General features: G+C 42.1%; 1 protein-coding gene across 2 annotated transcripts in view; it reads right to left on the bottom strand.

Moving 5' to 3' along the window:
- The window catches only part of LOC148015820 (methionine aminopeptidase 1A-like), a 185,330-nt gene that overhangs the window by 7,849 nt on the left and 161,553 nt on the right, over window positions 1-15,928 (bottom strand). For both annotated transcript variants that reach the window (XM_087664057.1, XM_087664058.1), the window contains exons 11-12: window positions 12,819-12,880; window positions 12,590-12,688 (exon numbers count right to left, since the gene is read on the bottom strand). In XM_087664057.1, the coding sequence (XP_087520183.1) occupies window positions 12,590-12,688; window positions 12,819-12,880 (161 nt within the window). The remainder of the gene's footprint in view (window positions 1-12,589; window positions 12,689-12,818; window positions 12,881-15,928) is intronic.

The raw sequence follows: 15,928 nt of genomic DNA, 5'->3' as shown, positions 1-15,928 counted from the left end.
TTTGTCTCGTGTTTCAGCAATTTATTTCAGCACATGTTTATGCTTCCACCGCTGCTCCACTTCTGACATGGTATCAGATTTCAGAATCTGTGCTCCTGCTGTGTTTTCTTGCTGATTTCAGGACTGTTTTGTACCCCTGCTGATCAGGTGATTGCTGTAGCAGCCAGGCGTCCTGTTTTGGGGCTGTTTCAGCCTGCGTTTTTTGCAGTTTTGTCATCGCCTGCTGCCTCCGCACCCTCTGCTGCCTGCGTTTTCCATCAGCAGCTGCTGGCGACAGTTTTTCTACCTGTTTTTCTGCAGTTTACAGCCTGCGTTTTTGCTGATTCAGCATCTTTCGTGGCTGGGTGATTGTTAATTCAGGCCGTTTTTGCTGTTTTTGGCGGTTTTTGACTATTTTTTTGACTTTCTGCAGCAGATTTTGTCTTCTATTGATCAGATTTTGGGTTATATTGCCTGTGAACTCTCATTTTTTGCAGTCTGTGCTTGTGTTTTGGCTGTGTTTCCTCTCTAAATTCCATCTCTTCTCTACTTCTCTTCTTATCCTCTCCATATGGCTCCTCCGTGCACTTCCACTGATGATAAGTTACACGGACTTGATTATCTCACATGGAGTGCTGTCATGAAAGCTTGGTTTGTGCAGAAGCGGTTATGGTACATCGTCTGTGGCGCTATTCCTCGACCTCTCCGTCCGTTTCCTCTTCCTGCAGACTTTGATGAGGACAACCATGAGGAAGCGGTGCTCACATGGGACTCAGACGATGCCCGTGCTTACTCGGCGTTGCTTCAGTGTATTTCTAAAGCGGTCTTACCAGCGGTTACCTCCTGTAGGACATCTCCTGAAGTATGGCAGAAGTTGCAGCAGATGTACGAGGCACCTTCCACCATGCGAGCAGTCACACTTTATGGCCAGCTCCAGCAGATGAAGTTTGAGCCGAAAGATACTATTCAATCTTTTCTTCTTCGTGTTACGCAAGTACAGGACCAGCTTCGGCACATGCAATCTGCTCTTCCCGAGGCGCATCTCGTTGGGACGGTTCTCTACAAGCTCCCCCCGGAGTTTGATGGAGTGGCCAATGCTTTGCGGGCGCAAACATCCTCGACTCCTGTCAGTTTTACACATATGACCTCGATGCTTCTTGAGCATGAGACATCCTTGAGATTACAGGGGCGGCTTCCGGCACATTATGGAGATGAGGCTTATGTAGCTTCAGAGAGGGGTGCCGGGAAGAAGAAGTCGAAAGCCCAGTGTTACCACTGTGGCAAGAAGGGACATTTGCGGAAGGACTGCAAGACGTTAGTGGCTTCCAAGAAGAAGGAGCAGAAGAAGAAGCGGGATGTTGACTCTACCGATAAGTCCTCTCCTTCATCAGACTTCGACTTCGATCCTTCGACCAAGGTGAAGTCCAAGGCGCGGAAGGGATCCTCTTCTTCGGATCGCGGGAAGGGCTTGGTGGCCCCTTCCTTGGCTGCTTTCTAGTAGTGGTGATGAGGTCATCCCTCACGACTCTCTTGTGCCAGAGAGGGAGTGTGAGCGGGTGTTCAGATGGGGCAGCCACGCCTCATCTATACTTTTCTACAGGTGCACAGGTTCCAGAGAGGGACGTCCCTGACACATCGACTTCAGTCTGGCGGAATCAAATCCTGGAGCTGGGATTGACATCCAGGTTCATGATGAGCTGGTTATCTGACAGAGAGCGGGAGGCTTTCGTCTGGAGCTCACATGAGGAGACACTTTGGCGGTCTAGCCAAAGGCGGGGGATCCATGGTCACCTATGTTCAGAGGCATTTTTGACAGGATGGTCTTGTATGCTACTGCGAGACATTGGTGATGGACACAGAGACATTCTATGATCTTCTCTATTTTCAGGTGTTTGGTACGATCGACATCGACATTAGGTTCTCTCCGAGGCACCTTGGTGGTGGCTTGATCACCCACTGCTTGGGTATCCATGCTTCTACTTGGTGGTTCTATGTTGTATAGTTTCTGATCCCTTTTCCTTGTACTATTGTATTGTATCAGATCACCCATGATCTGAGAGAGGTTGTTAGCAGAGTATTTGTCAGCTCATGTGTGAGTCTGAGCTTGATCTGGGCTGGGCATTTTTATTAGGTATTTTAGGTTTTTTTTTGGTGTGGCATTTTATGCCAGTGGAGCATTTTATGCACCAGTCGGCCAGCATTAATGCTGGCCGACCAGCATTTATTGCTCCCCACTTTTCAGCCTATTTATACTCAGTGGCTCCTCCTCAGTCAGTATCATCATCATCATCTTCACCATCTGCAGACTCTGTGGAGAGAGGAGCCAGTGCCAGTGCCAGTGCCAGTGCCCACGCAGCCAGTGACTCACTGTTGTATGCGACTGTCTTGTGTTCAGATATATGGATTCCATTTCCCGTGCATACATCTGAGTTCTCATCTGTATCGTGTTCTTTCTTTCTTTCTTTTTTTGTCTCGTGTTTCAGCAGTTTATTTCAGCACATGTTTATGCTTCCACCGCTCCACTTCTGACAACTAGGGGTATCATGATACTCAAAGAGTATCTGGCGCCTTATTTCTTTATCTTTCGGGACACATACCCTACCCTTGTAGAGTAAATAACCATTATCAATGGTAAAATTCTTCCACTTGAATCTGGTTTGAGCAACCCCTGATGCTCCATTTCCTTGTTGAACATCCTCAGATATTCCTTCTTCAGTAGAAGCACTTTCATTTGGATCCCCATTTTTTATTGCTTTCCATATGTTGGAATATGCAGGATCAACTTGTCATTTCTCTTTTAAAGATTCAAGCAAGTCGGAAGTGAACTGAGTAAAACTCAATTCATTTATGATGGGCATTCTGCTGAGTGCATCAGCTACTATATTATACTTTCCTTTTCTATATCTTATTTCATAGTCGAACTCTTGGAGGAGTTCGGCCCATCTGGCTTTACGCCCTTGTAGATCCGGTTGATCATTAAGCCACTTAATGCTTTCATGATCCGACACGATCAAAAGTTTCGCACCGTACAGATAGTGCCTCCATTTCTTCATTGCATGTACTATTGCATACAGCTCCCTCTCATAAACAGAATAATTATGTTTTGCACGGTCTAATTTCTTGCTTTCAAAAGCAACTGGTCGACCTTCTTATAATAAGACAACGCCTATCGCCTTATCACTGGCATTAGCTTCAACCACAAATGGTTTATTGAGATCCGCAATTAATAGTACTGGAGCTGTAGCAATAGCTACCTTAAGTTTTTGAAAACTTTCATTTTGGTCTGTTCCCCAATTAAAGCCCTTTCCTTTCCCTTTAAGTCGGTCTGTCATTGGAACAGCTATTTTGGCATAATCTCGAATGAATCTACGATAAAATCCAGATAAACCTAGGAAGATCTGCAGCTCTTCCAGGTTCCTTGGAGATGGCCATTCAATAATTGTCCTTACTTTTTCTGGATCCATCTTGATTCCCTCTTTCGAGATAATATGCCCCAAATATTTGACCTCTTGTGCGAAGAATTCACATTTAGTTTTCTTCGCATAAAGGGAATGTGTTCTTAACAGTTGGAATACCAATTGTAAGTGTTCCAAATGTTCTTCTCTTGATTTACTAAAGATCAAGATATCATCCAAGAAGACTATTACAAAATGTCCTTGATAGGGCCGTAAGACACTATTCATCAGCTTCATAAAGGTAGCTGGTGCATCAGTGAGGCCAAAAGGCATCACCAATAAATCATAATGCCCGTATCTAGTACGAAATGCTGTCTTAGGAACATCTTGTGCCTTCATTCTTACTTGGTGATAGCCTGATCTTAAATCTATCTTTGTGAAGAATTTTGCCCCTTGTAATTGATCAAAAAGATCTTCCATTCTGGGCATAGGAAATTTATTTTTCACCATTATTTTATTAAGTGCTTTATAATCAACACAAAGTCGCATAGAACCATATTTTTTCTTTACTAATAAAATTAGCGAAGCCCAAGGTGAATTACTGGGTTGTATAAACCCTTTATCAAGGTAATCCTTAATTTGTCTTTCAACTTCTTGATGCTGCGTTTCACTTAACTTATAAGGTGGTTTAGAAACAGGGTGTGTATTCTTATTTGTGTCAATTTGTGATTTATATCACCCCTATCTGGTGGAAGGCCACTTGGTAAATCAGAAGGAAACACATCTTTAAATTCATCTAACAAACTACTTAATTCATTATTTACATTCAACTCACAAACATAAGAAAATTGTTGTTTAATATTACAGAAAGTAAAAGTGTTTTGTACAGGAAGAGACCATAACATATATACCTCACAAGCTTCCTTCTTTATCAGCTTCTGAACCTCAGTGGAACACAACAAAGGATTATCAGATACTTCATGTTCACCTTGAATTACAAAAGTCTTACAATCCCTTTCAAATTCCAGTGTATTATGATGATAACTACGTTTTAAGGATGGTTCCAATCCCCATAGCCACTCCCTCCCTAAAGCAATATCGGCTCTTTCCATATTCATAATTTGGAAATCAAGTTTATCTTTATATCCTTGGATCTCAATTTCCAAATTGGATACCATTGTATCCCATATTTTATTATCTTGACCTTGCATCATACGAACAACATATTGATGCCCACTCTTTTGTTGGGGAAGTTTCAATTTTGTGACAAGTGCATAATTTATGAAATTGTGGGTAGCAGAGTCATCAATCATGACTCTAACCCTCTTTCCAGCTATCAATCCATGCACTCTAACTAAATCATGTGGCCCAAAGGTAGGCTGCCACATAGAAGTTGACATACAACACTTGTGTTGTACATCCATGTGCAAGACCTCTAAAGATTTATACCTTTCATGCCCCTTTAATTCTAAGGTCTGCACTATATGGATTTGTTTTTCCTTTCCCTTGCCCTTGTCCTTATCCTTTCCTTTATCTTCCCCCTTTTTCCTTTGAGGGCAATTCCAAGCAGTATGGTTAGGGAATTGGCAATTGAAACATAGCTTTTCTTTTTTGGCCTTATCAAAGTCATCTGGACTTAACTTTGGCCTTACATATTGTTTCTTTTCAAAAGATTGTTTTTTGCCCTTAAAAAATGGCATTTTTCTTTTAAATTTGCCCACAAATTTTGAGGTTTCCAATTCCTTAGACTTGGGCTCCGTATCAGTGAGACTAGTGAGTGTACCTGGACGCGTACTATCTTAATTGATTAATGCAAATTTAATTGCTTCTTTCAGCGTCTTAGGTGAACTCCTTTTTACTTCCTTTTTACAGGCCTTATCTAGTCCCCTAATGAATCCTCTTGTCTTTTGAAATTCATCTATTCCTTCCAATTTGAGGATTATCTCACGATATTCCTCCAAACATGTCAGCAGGGGTCTTCCCTTTTGTTTGACATAATCCCAATCTTCCCAATTTCTTTCTATTTCATTTTCAGGAAGAAATTCTTTCAAAAAGACGGACTCAAATTGAGCCCAAGTTTCAGGTATTTTATTTGCCTCCTTTAAAGTTCGCCACCATTTATACGCTTTTGGCCCCAAAGTTAAACTGGCCTCCAGTGCTTGGAGATGTGGTGGAGTATTTTTAAGTTTATGTAAATCTTCCCATTTTTGGAGAAAATTAAAGATAGTGTCTTTATTTCTATCTTTTTCCTCCCCGTGAAACCGAGGGGGTTTCATATCTTTTAGAACTGGATTATCCCTCAACTTGTGGTGGGGTTCCTTAGGATCTCGCATAGTCACATCTAAATCTTCCGATGAAGATGGGATATCCGAGGTTTCTATCTTATTTTTATCCCTTTCTAGTAATAAAGTTAATTGAGATTTTATTTCAGTGAGAGTGTTTGAGTTAAAAATTCCATTTGAACCCCCTGTGCCTGCACATGAGCAGTTAGATCATCAAATTGTTCTCGTGTGGCAAAGAATTCTTCCCACAATTCTTCTTGCATCTCTGTTTCATGGGAATCTACCATAGGGTGGTCCCCAGAACTAGAACCTTCCATTACTCCTTCTTTCCCTTTTTCAACCATTAGTACACTGGAATTGGAAAGCAAAGATAAGAAATTTGCATACAAAGTAAAGTACTTCCTTGGTTATAATGACAGGGCAACTGTTGCTGGTTTTATTAATAAGCCCGAAGAGTGAGGAATAATTTTTATCTTCCCGAACTAAGCCAGTCACGCTGGAAATGAAGTTCTTTGGCAGAAAACGGGACTATCACGTGAACCACCAATATGTCTTCTATGTATAGGACGGGTCTGATTGACTTCAGTCAGCTGGTAACGGATTTGATTCCTCGCTTCAGTAGGCTGGTGACGAATCCGTTGTATAACTGCTCTCCGAAGACAACCGTGTGACGTGTGGCACGTGAAGTACCATCTCATACTTTACGTTACATCTTCCTGCAGTCGTCTTACGCTTTTCGTCTCCCTGCAGCATGTCACACTTTTCGTGACGTCACACGTCCTACGTCTCCCTACAGCGTCTTTAAACAAGTGACGGATGACGTGTCCGTCAAATCGCCTGGCCCTCGTCTTAATCACCTGACCCTCGAAAATGCCTGGAAAAGATTTCATGAATAGCTAACAAGATCAGGACTCGACGGCTCCAGTAGGATGCGATGGCGGCTCTGATACCAATGTTATAAACGACTGAAAAGATGAAGAGAACGGGAGAGAGTTCAGTCCGACATTCAAAGGGCACAAGATCTTTTTTCCTCCCAGCCTTGCCTAGTTATTGCTAGCAACTCTCATCGTAATCCGATTGCCAGCCGTCACGTTGGTGAGTCCTACTATTCTTGGACTCTCTTTAACTCTAGGCTCCCCTAAACCCCGTTCGGGCATCCAGGGCCACCGGACGGTCATCCCTCGTACCTGTTTCCCGTAATTTACCTTATTAATATAACACCTGATCTTGAATACCTCTACCCATTGAGATTGAGGGTAAGGCCAGGTTGGTGCCTCCCTGTGAGGCATGGGATGCCTCTGAGAAAGAAGATGAGGAAGTAGATAAAGAGATAAGAGTTAGAAGATGAGAATGGAAGGGCGAAAGCACCTGGGACAGGGGATCCACTACATGGAACCAACATTTCTACTTTAGATGATGATGTAGGTGAAGAAAAAGTAAAGAGAGAGGAGTTAGAAGAGAAGAAAGAAGAAGAGGGGGAGGATGAGCTCAGCCCAGATGTCCCTCGACCTCGACAACCCCAACAACAAGAATCAACCAAACCCTCACAGTTCAATGATGATAGGCTAGGAAAAGAGTTAAAGGATAGAATCATGAAAATATGGGATGAGATAGAAGAAGATGATAGAAAAGAAGAAGAATGAGATTTGTTGGATGGAGCCATAGAGAAGATCAAGGAAAAGATGAGACAAGAAAATAGAAGAAAAGAGATAGAAGAACAAGTAGAGTTAGCTAGGAAGAAGCTAGAAGGAGAAGAGAAGCTAGACCATGATAGGAGAAAACAAGTAGAAGAAAACAAGAAGAAGAAAGTTAGAAAAAAGATTGAGTAAGAAGAAGAAGACAAAGAAAACAAGTTAAAGGAACAAATATGGAGAGCCAGGAAGCCAAAGGAGGAAGATAGGCTAGAGCAAGAAGAGTAAGAAAATGAAATCTAGGCAGCAACGCCAAAGAAGAAAAGATAGAAGACAAGAAGGAAGAAAAAGAGCAAAAGATAGAGAAGGAAAAGAAAGAGAATGAGATGAAGAAGGCGAATGTCATGAGGACATGTATTTTTGAAATCTCACTTAATATGTAGATCAATTTTTAATCACATGGTCAAGTAAATGTTGCACATGTGAGGTGTAACTCGGGTTAGAGTAAATTTATGAGCCCGGGACTTGAGGAAATCACGGGATCTCAAAGGCAAAAGTTACTATAAGTTATGCCGCACAGGTACTTGTGGTATCTGGTGCCAGTTGTTGGCCTAGGTCATTCATTTGGCCATAAGTGTCAATTGGTGACACTAAAAAAGTGGTGTTTAATGAAACCTAACATCCATCTAATGGTCAAAGATGGCATAGAGACACTCAAGAATGGAAGTTGCCTAGCCAATTTAATTATTGGCCAGTCAGATGATTTTTCAGGGCACTGAAATAATTATTAGATTATTTTTTCAGTATTTAAAGACTGAAAATTAATATTTAATTATAGCTAATGCTTGAAAAACCATTTGGAAAGGCTGTCACTTATCACAAATGTCCATGCAAGACTGAAAAACGTCTTTAGAGGCTAGAGAGGCATTTTTAGTGTATTCAACCTGCAAGAGAGAGGGAGCAGATGCTGCTGGTCTGATTTGCAGCCATTGGAGGACCTTTTGAGGCAGCCAAGGGCAAGAGAAGACCAATCAACAACAGGTGATAGCATCTACAGGCTGTTGAGACAAGCTGTTCTTTGTATCTACAAGCTGTTGTAGCAGGGCAATAGCTGCATTTGACTGATTTTCAGTCATTCTTCGCAACAAAACTTTGAATTTTCTCTCTCTACAACTCTCTCTCTCATCTTCCAGCCATTTCATAGCCTTGCTCTGAAGATCTCAGCATTTGGACCCTTGGAGCCTGAGAAATTGCAAATTTCTCTGCTATAAACCCTAATTTACAGCAGGAATTAGGGTTTGGCAACAGCCTCGGGAAGCATGCCAGAAATTGGAAGCTCCAAGACTTGGATTCAAGAGGGCTGAAGGTGAATTTTAGCTAAATTCAGGTGGAGGACAAGCCAACCATTGAATTTGAGGCATTTTCATCGTCAATGAAGTGGGTGAAGGCCAATTAAGTGCCCAAATCAAGGGGCAAATCAGATTGAAGACTTGTTGGTCACTTTGGATAGTAAGGGGAGTTTGGATTGTGAAGGGGATCAGGAGAATCCCATTGTAAATCAAAATTTTCTTCAATAAAACTAAAGAAATACCGAAAGGGGGGTCAATTTTGGAGCTAATCAAGTGTGCATTGTCCAAGATCAGTAGATAGATTTGTATTTTCAGATTTGCATTAATTGTTTGCTGCTGTAATTAAGTTGTAATCAGGGATTTACTATCCATCCACGGAAGGAAGGCTTGTTACAGCGAAACCAAATGCCAAGAAACGGAGGCAAGCCAACAGAGCCAGGATGAGAGATGAGAATGAAGATGCCTCCAAAACCCCCTAAACTCAACTCGTGGCTAAGGATGAAGCAACCCTAGCTTTTGATCTAAGGCCACATCCCATCCTAGTCAAATTGAGTCAAAGTAAGAACCAAGTACACTTCAGCAATGGAGTCATTGGCTACGCCTTTGAGCCCGAAGTGGCAAACCCTTATGAGCTTGAAAAGAGGGAGTCAGAGGACAAAGCATCAAAGAAGGGAGAGCATGAGGAGAGCTTGCAATATGGTCCAATCAAGGTAACTTAGTGCCATGGAAGGGAACCTTGCTAGTTGAGCCTTGGAGAACTCTCAAACTCACTCTTAAGGTCAATGTCTTTGGTCTATGGAACCCATTCAGACCATACTCAATGCTAAGAAAGATTGAGATCTCGGCATTCAGACTGCAAGCAATGCAAGGAGTGGTCATTCCAATCTTATGGATCCCTGACACACCAAGCACCACACAGATGGACAGCACCCCAAGAGCTTCAAGGATACCTCTACTTCCGCAACCCAAGATCCGGTCTAACTGTGATGACTTAGTCCAGTCCCCACCAAGAACCTCAACTCCAAATGAGGCTAAGAAGAGCCAAAGAGGTGCCATGCACCAAGACCGCACCTTCCGTGCGAGAAGGCAAGCTAAACCAACTAGCTTATCTAAGTACAAAGCAAGCAAGAAAGATCTGGCAAAGAGGCCAAAGAAAACAACCCAAGTACTTGACTTGGCGATGAGCGCAAAGCGTCTTGGCAAACAAACCAAGAGACCAAAGTCCCCAATGCCCAAGGTAACAACATGAAGAAAGGGAGGCCCGGCACAAGAAGCAACTCAGTGGTTTGCCTCCCTTAAGGCATGGCACAACATGGCAACAATCGTGCTACCACGCCTTGACCCCAACAGCGCGATAACTTGGGATCCTGCCTACAAAGCTTGGCATGCAAAGCCATAAGCACCAAGCCCCCTCAAGTTTGGACCATGAAGCCTCCACTCCTCAAATGTAATAGAGTCGAGGATAGACTGGAATGCAAAAACAATAAAAGAACTAAGTCTAGATGGGTAGACCCTGGCCAGCTTGATAGCATAAGCTGTGTTAAGACCCCCAAGTCATAGTGCGGTGGCAGACACTGACCAGATTCATAAAAAAGGTTGCGTTAAGACCCCACTAAGGAGTTAGTCCTAGACCGGCAGACACTGACCAACTTAATAGTATAAGCTATGTTAAGACCCCAGAATGAGTCAAGGAACCACCGTTAATTACCGAGGACAACAATTCATTAAGCGGGGGTGAGTGTAAGGGTATGGGCTTTGTAGCTATACCATGGCATAGAAGCCCGAAACACCTATATAGGGAGTAGTTGTGACTCTAAGCTCAGCTTGGTTTCCACTCTATGTGTGATTCCCTATACTCAGTGGTGAACCCTCATATATGCGGTGTCACAAGGGTGTAGTCCTGGGATGTGCCTCAATGTTGTATCTTTCGATATCATGAATACAAAGATTCCTTATTGATATATCTTGTGTGCCATTCCGCTATGCCTTTTTGTGCCTCATGGGCTTTGTAGCTATACCATGGCGTAGAAGCCAGAAACACCTATATAGGGAGTAGTTGTGACTCTAAGCTCAGCTTGGTTTCCACTCTATGTGTGATTCCCTATACTCAGTGGTGAACCCTCATATGTGCGGCGTCACGAGGGTGTAGTCCTGGGATGTGCCTCAATGTTGTATCTTTCGATATCATGAATACAAAGATTCCTTATTGATATATCTTGTGTGCCATTCTGCTGTGCCTTTTTGTGCCTCATGACACGTTTTACCATGAAGTCCTCTAAAGGTCCGTAACAAAACCAAACCCTGCCCCCCCCCCAAACAAGAAAAAAAAGGTCATCATTAATAAGACACATGCTTTCCATTTGAACATGATGCTAGAATAGTTGTTCTCCCCCCATGCCTTGATCTCAAGAATCATAGTATCAAATAAAGCTGCAGCTGATCATCTTGCCCTATTCGTGACCTGCATGTACAAGCATATTGGCAACCTTATAGCCCCGACTTGGCATCCACAACTTGGCATCTATAGGATCTACTTGTTTTTTTCCCTTTTCTAGGGAAAAGACATATGCCCATTCCCTTTACCATGTACTTGATCATTGATTGTTCCCTCACCCTTACCCCCACAACCTCAATTCACTGTTGATAGGACCTAAAGCCCAACAACTACAAGACAATCGTGACTAGCATATTCTGGCCAAGGTTTGTGGCTCTTCTCTTGAGAATGGATTAAGCAGATGGGTTGACAGCCATGGCCATAGAACAATTAGACACATTAGCAATTATACTCCAGAGTTGACAACATTTTTACATTATATGTCATCATTAAGGAGGGTCAAGCAATACAAAGTGGACAATTTATTGTTACTTTGAAGAGTTCTAAAAGACATTTGGTATGGAAAGTTTACAAGTTGGTGATGGATAGGTAGTCTTTGAGAGAATCAAAAGCACAATTGATGAGAAGTAAAACTTGCCCCTCTGACCCACACACTTTGGACTAAAGATTGATAGATTATTGATCTGATAGATAGGATTGACAGCCAATGTTAATAACAATCTTGCTATATGCTAATGACTGTGCTGATTTTATCTTTCTCCACAGCTTACAATCCCATCTTGATATCCTATATGTTTTTTGCAAGGAGAGGACCATGCTGTGAATACTAGGGAAGACCACATTCATACTCTTTAATACATTATCAGGTTGGGTTCCATATTAGCACCACAATTCATCTACCAAGGTGATATAGTGGAGTATTGTTCCATGTTGACTTTGGGGTCATGTTGTCTGGGCTTAAGTTCTCCATAAGGAGACGGCAAATGCTAGACTCTCATGAGGTTTCACAGCTTTGCTGCCCTAGAGAGAAAGTGTCCTAGATCCAGATCTAGGAGCCAATGACAAAGCTATGTCTCTTTAACACACTCTAGTCAGTCTGCCTCGAGGTATGTAGACCTTCTAGAGACATGACCTTCAATGGGTGGCAGAAGATGGAGAGACCACTAATTATGTTGATAGTCCAGGATGATAGAACCATCAGTCCCACCTAAGATCATATGAAACAAAAGTTGCCAGACAAGTAATGCTGGGATCCTTACGACATGCAAACAAATACGTGATGCAAAAGCAAAAATATTGGCATTCATTGTCAACCATATATGCTATTATCCCCACCAACTAAAAACAAAGAAGAAGATTTGACCTGCCACAACAGATAGATAAGACCATAACTTACAAGCCACTTGGCATGACTTGAATAAACGCAACAGGTTCTCTATGCAACGTGCTCCCTTTTTCTTTTTTCCCATAAATGTCCATAAAGATGGAAAACAATCACTGATGTTTGCAAGCAAGTATTGAAATTACTGCATTCCCTAATTACTGTAGATCTGAAGCGCATGTTCAAATTACAAACAGCCAGCCAGGAAAAATAGTAAGAATAGAATGTGTGCCTAACCTAAAGCAATAGCTTTCTCAAGGCATTCATACGTGCAATGAACAAGTTGTTCCGATGCTTCATCTACTTTCCCAACAAAATAAGTTTCATTCAGGTCTCCTGCAACAAAGATTCACATAAAAAATAAGACGTCAATCCTGAATAACATCAAATAGGTGTTTCATATCTAATGCTAGGCATGCACAGAAATATTCAAATTTTTAAGCATCAACATTCCAAGTAAGAGTACCATGACAGCCATTGAGGTATACTGTCACATCGACATTCACTATGTCGCCTTCCCTCAGACACCTGAAAATATCACAGCAATTTAGTATTTACATATTGTAAATGATTTTAGAGCTACTCAGCTTAGATATGAAAATCCATGTGTGTCCTTTCTGGAGAATGATAGTAAGAGAATACACAATGAGCTCTACCAAAGATGCCTCACAACTTAGATAACTTTGACTACCATCCTTCTTTTCAGGCTAGTTTGATAAAACTTTTATATTCGTATCAGTGTACACTTCAGAAAACAGATCCAATTCTGGTTCCTGTCTAATGCACTTCAGTTTTTCACTATGGCAAATGTGAAAGGTGCAAATAGCAATGGATAAGCGATACTTTCTGCTGCTGGCCTGGTTTCAACCCCTTTCAGGATAAACATGCCCCCTTCTACCAGCTTCCCCTCGCCTTCTGCCAACTGGTAGCTGAAGACCAGTTGCACCAACAAGCCAGCCGGCCATCTGGGCTGTGTTCCCCAGGTCCCCCCGTGCCCACACTCCTGCCCCACTTCAACCCTCCCTGCCTGGAGCTGGCCTGCCCCTGGCACATAAGACAGTCCCCCTCTAGTCTCCACTTGCTGCTCATCCCAGCCACCATCTCCTGTCAGCTGCACCTTGCCTCTCAATGTTCACAAAAAAAAAGCTTAGTGCCGAGTGAGTTTCAAAAACTGGAAAGTGAGGTTTTCAAACTGATAAAGATAAGTGCATAAGTCCCTCCCCTTGCCTCATCCATTCCATCTTCAATCTTCCCTTTGCTCATGCCTTTGGAAATGGAGCAATTGCCTCACCAAGTCAAGACAAAACAAAATTCTTTGAAAGTTTTAAAATCCCACTCTACTGCCCACACCTGCCCACAGCTGCTGCTCCTGTGAAACATCCACCACTTCCCCTACCCTTCCTTTATTCCAAACTAGGCCCTCTTTTCAGTAATCCCTCCCCTTGTCTCATCTGATCCATCTTCCCCTTGCCCATGCCTTTGGAAATGGAACCATTGCAGCATCCAGAAAAGACAAAACAGAATACTCAGGTGTAGCTTCAAATCCCACCATATCCCACCCTACTGCTGGCCGCCCACCTGCAGCTGTCCCTCTTGCGAAACGTGAACCGCATTCACCTACCCTTTCTTTTCTCCACACTAATCCCTCTTTTCAGCAGTTTGTCCCCTTGGCTCACCCATCCCATCTCCATCTTTCCCCTCATTCATGCCTTTGGAAATTGAGCTTGTCACAAGGACGTGAAATTTTGAGATGCTTTAATCTTTCTAATAACAATTGATTACGTTACTTATCAAATATGCAAGGCTGTTCAATACATGTGATGCACATGGCAATTATTTCAAGGTAACAGGCCATGGACTGTAAGGATGCAATTTCTATCAAAGGCAAAAGTTGTAATAAGTTAAGCCTAACACGTACTAGGTTGTATCTAGTGTCAAATTTAGGCCTAGACCAATTTATTGGCAACTAATGTCAGTGATGACATTAGAGACCAGGCATTAATTAATTAATTAATTAATGATAGTCTACCTGGTCAATAACTACTCAAGGATACTTGGAAGACAAATTGGCCGAGCCAATTTAATTATTGGTTGGTGGAATTAAATTTCTAAGCACTAGAATGATTATTAAATTATTTTTCAGAATTAATGCTTTGAAAATTAATCTAATAATCTGGATAATGTAAAAAAATGGGATTAGAAGGCTGCCACTTGGCAAAACTTGCCCATGCAAGTGGGAACGACGTTTTTAGGGGCTGGTGGAAGTCTATTCCAGCCATTGTGAGAGAGGAGGAGGTTGTTAGAGAGCACAGAGAGGCTGTTAACGTGATTTGCAACCAACAGGGATCAATCCTATAGCATGTGACAATAGTTTGGAGCCCTCCAGGAGTAGGTGACAATAGCCCAAGATCCTTCTAGTGCAGATGACAACATATAGGAGGGGGCAGTAGTCTTTCTCATGGTCCTAAGCTGTAGGTGATAGCCTCCATGGTTATTTGAGTAGGGCAGCAATAGCTTTCGAACGGTTCTTACAATGAAACTTTGAAATTTCTCTCTCTACAACATTCTCTCTCATCCCCCAGCCATCTCTCAAGTTATCTCAACATTTTCCAACAGTTTGAGCCATTAGAGGAAGAAATTTCAATCAACTTCTGCTGTAAACCCTTACTTACAACAAAAATTAGGGTTTTGACAGCCACCTTTGGATGTGTGCTCAGAATTGAGGGTCTAGGACTGGAATTCCAGTAACTAAAACTGAGAAAATTCAAGGATATTCAAAAGGCCAGCTAGCCAATATCAAATTTGGGACTGAATTCAAAACAAACCGAGAGGCAAACTGGTTTGGAGGCTTGCTAGTCAGTTTTAATAGCCAGAGGTGCTTGGATTAGCCGAGGAGATCAAAGGATCTCAGTTGTACTCCTTCCATTTGCCATATAAGATAAATAAATATCGCAAGGGGCACTAATTTAGGGCCAACAAGGTGTCTGATGTCCATGATTAAAGTGATAATATTTGCATTTTTAGCTTATGTGAATTTTATGCTAGCTGTAATTAGTGTTAAATCAAGTTATTTACCACCCTATCCAAAAAGGAAGACTCGTTCCATGGTTCCATCACCAAGATACCATTAATTGATACCATCAATTCCCTTGACTTGGTGGGCCCAAGGTGCCTGATTGACGGTCACATGCTTTGCTCTGGTGCTGAAATTGTATTTAGTTGAGGATTACAACAATAATGTCTTCATATCATGAGATAAGATCAAGCAAGAATGATGCCTCTCGATCTGAAAATGCACAAAGCATTGGGGAAAATGCAGTGCCCAATCTTCGATAAGGTGTGCAGTATGGACAACAAGATGATAATATTGGTTTAGACCAAAATGTGGATCCTTTTAGGCCATCAGAAGTTGATGACCCGCAAGACCAAGAGGAATTTGATGACCATTTTAAAGATCGGCTAATAACAACAACAAAAATGTTTGCGTGATTGGCAAATTATCCTTAGTTCATGCACTTTTTGAATCCCTTAACAGAAAGTAGTAAAGGCAAGAAGAGGAAATCGTCTTCAAGAGGT

This window comes from Lygodium microphyllum, chromosome 23 (genome assembly GCF_053477565.2).
Source record: "Lygodium microphyllum isolate KBCC chromosome 23, Lygodium_microphyllum_v1.1.10, whole genome shotgun sequence".
In the NCBI taxonomy this organism is placed as follows: Eukaryota; Viridiplantae; Streptophyta; class Polypodiopsida; order Schizaeales; family Lygodiaceae; genus Lygodium; species Lygodium microphyllum.
Note: the sequence above shows the minus strand (reverse complement) of the source record. Positions and strands in the feature narration are given on the sequence as shown.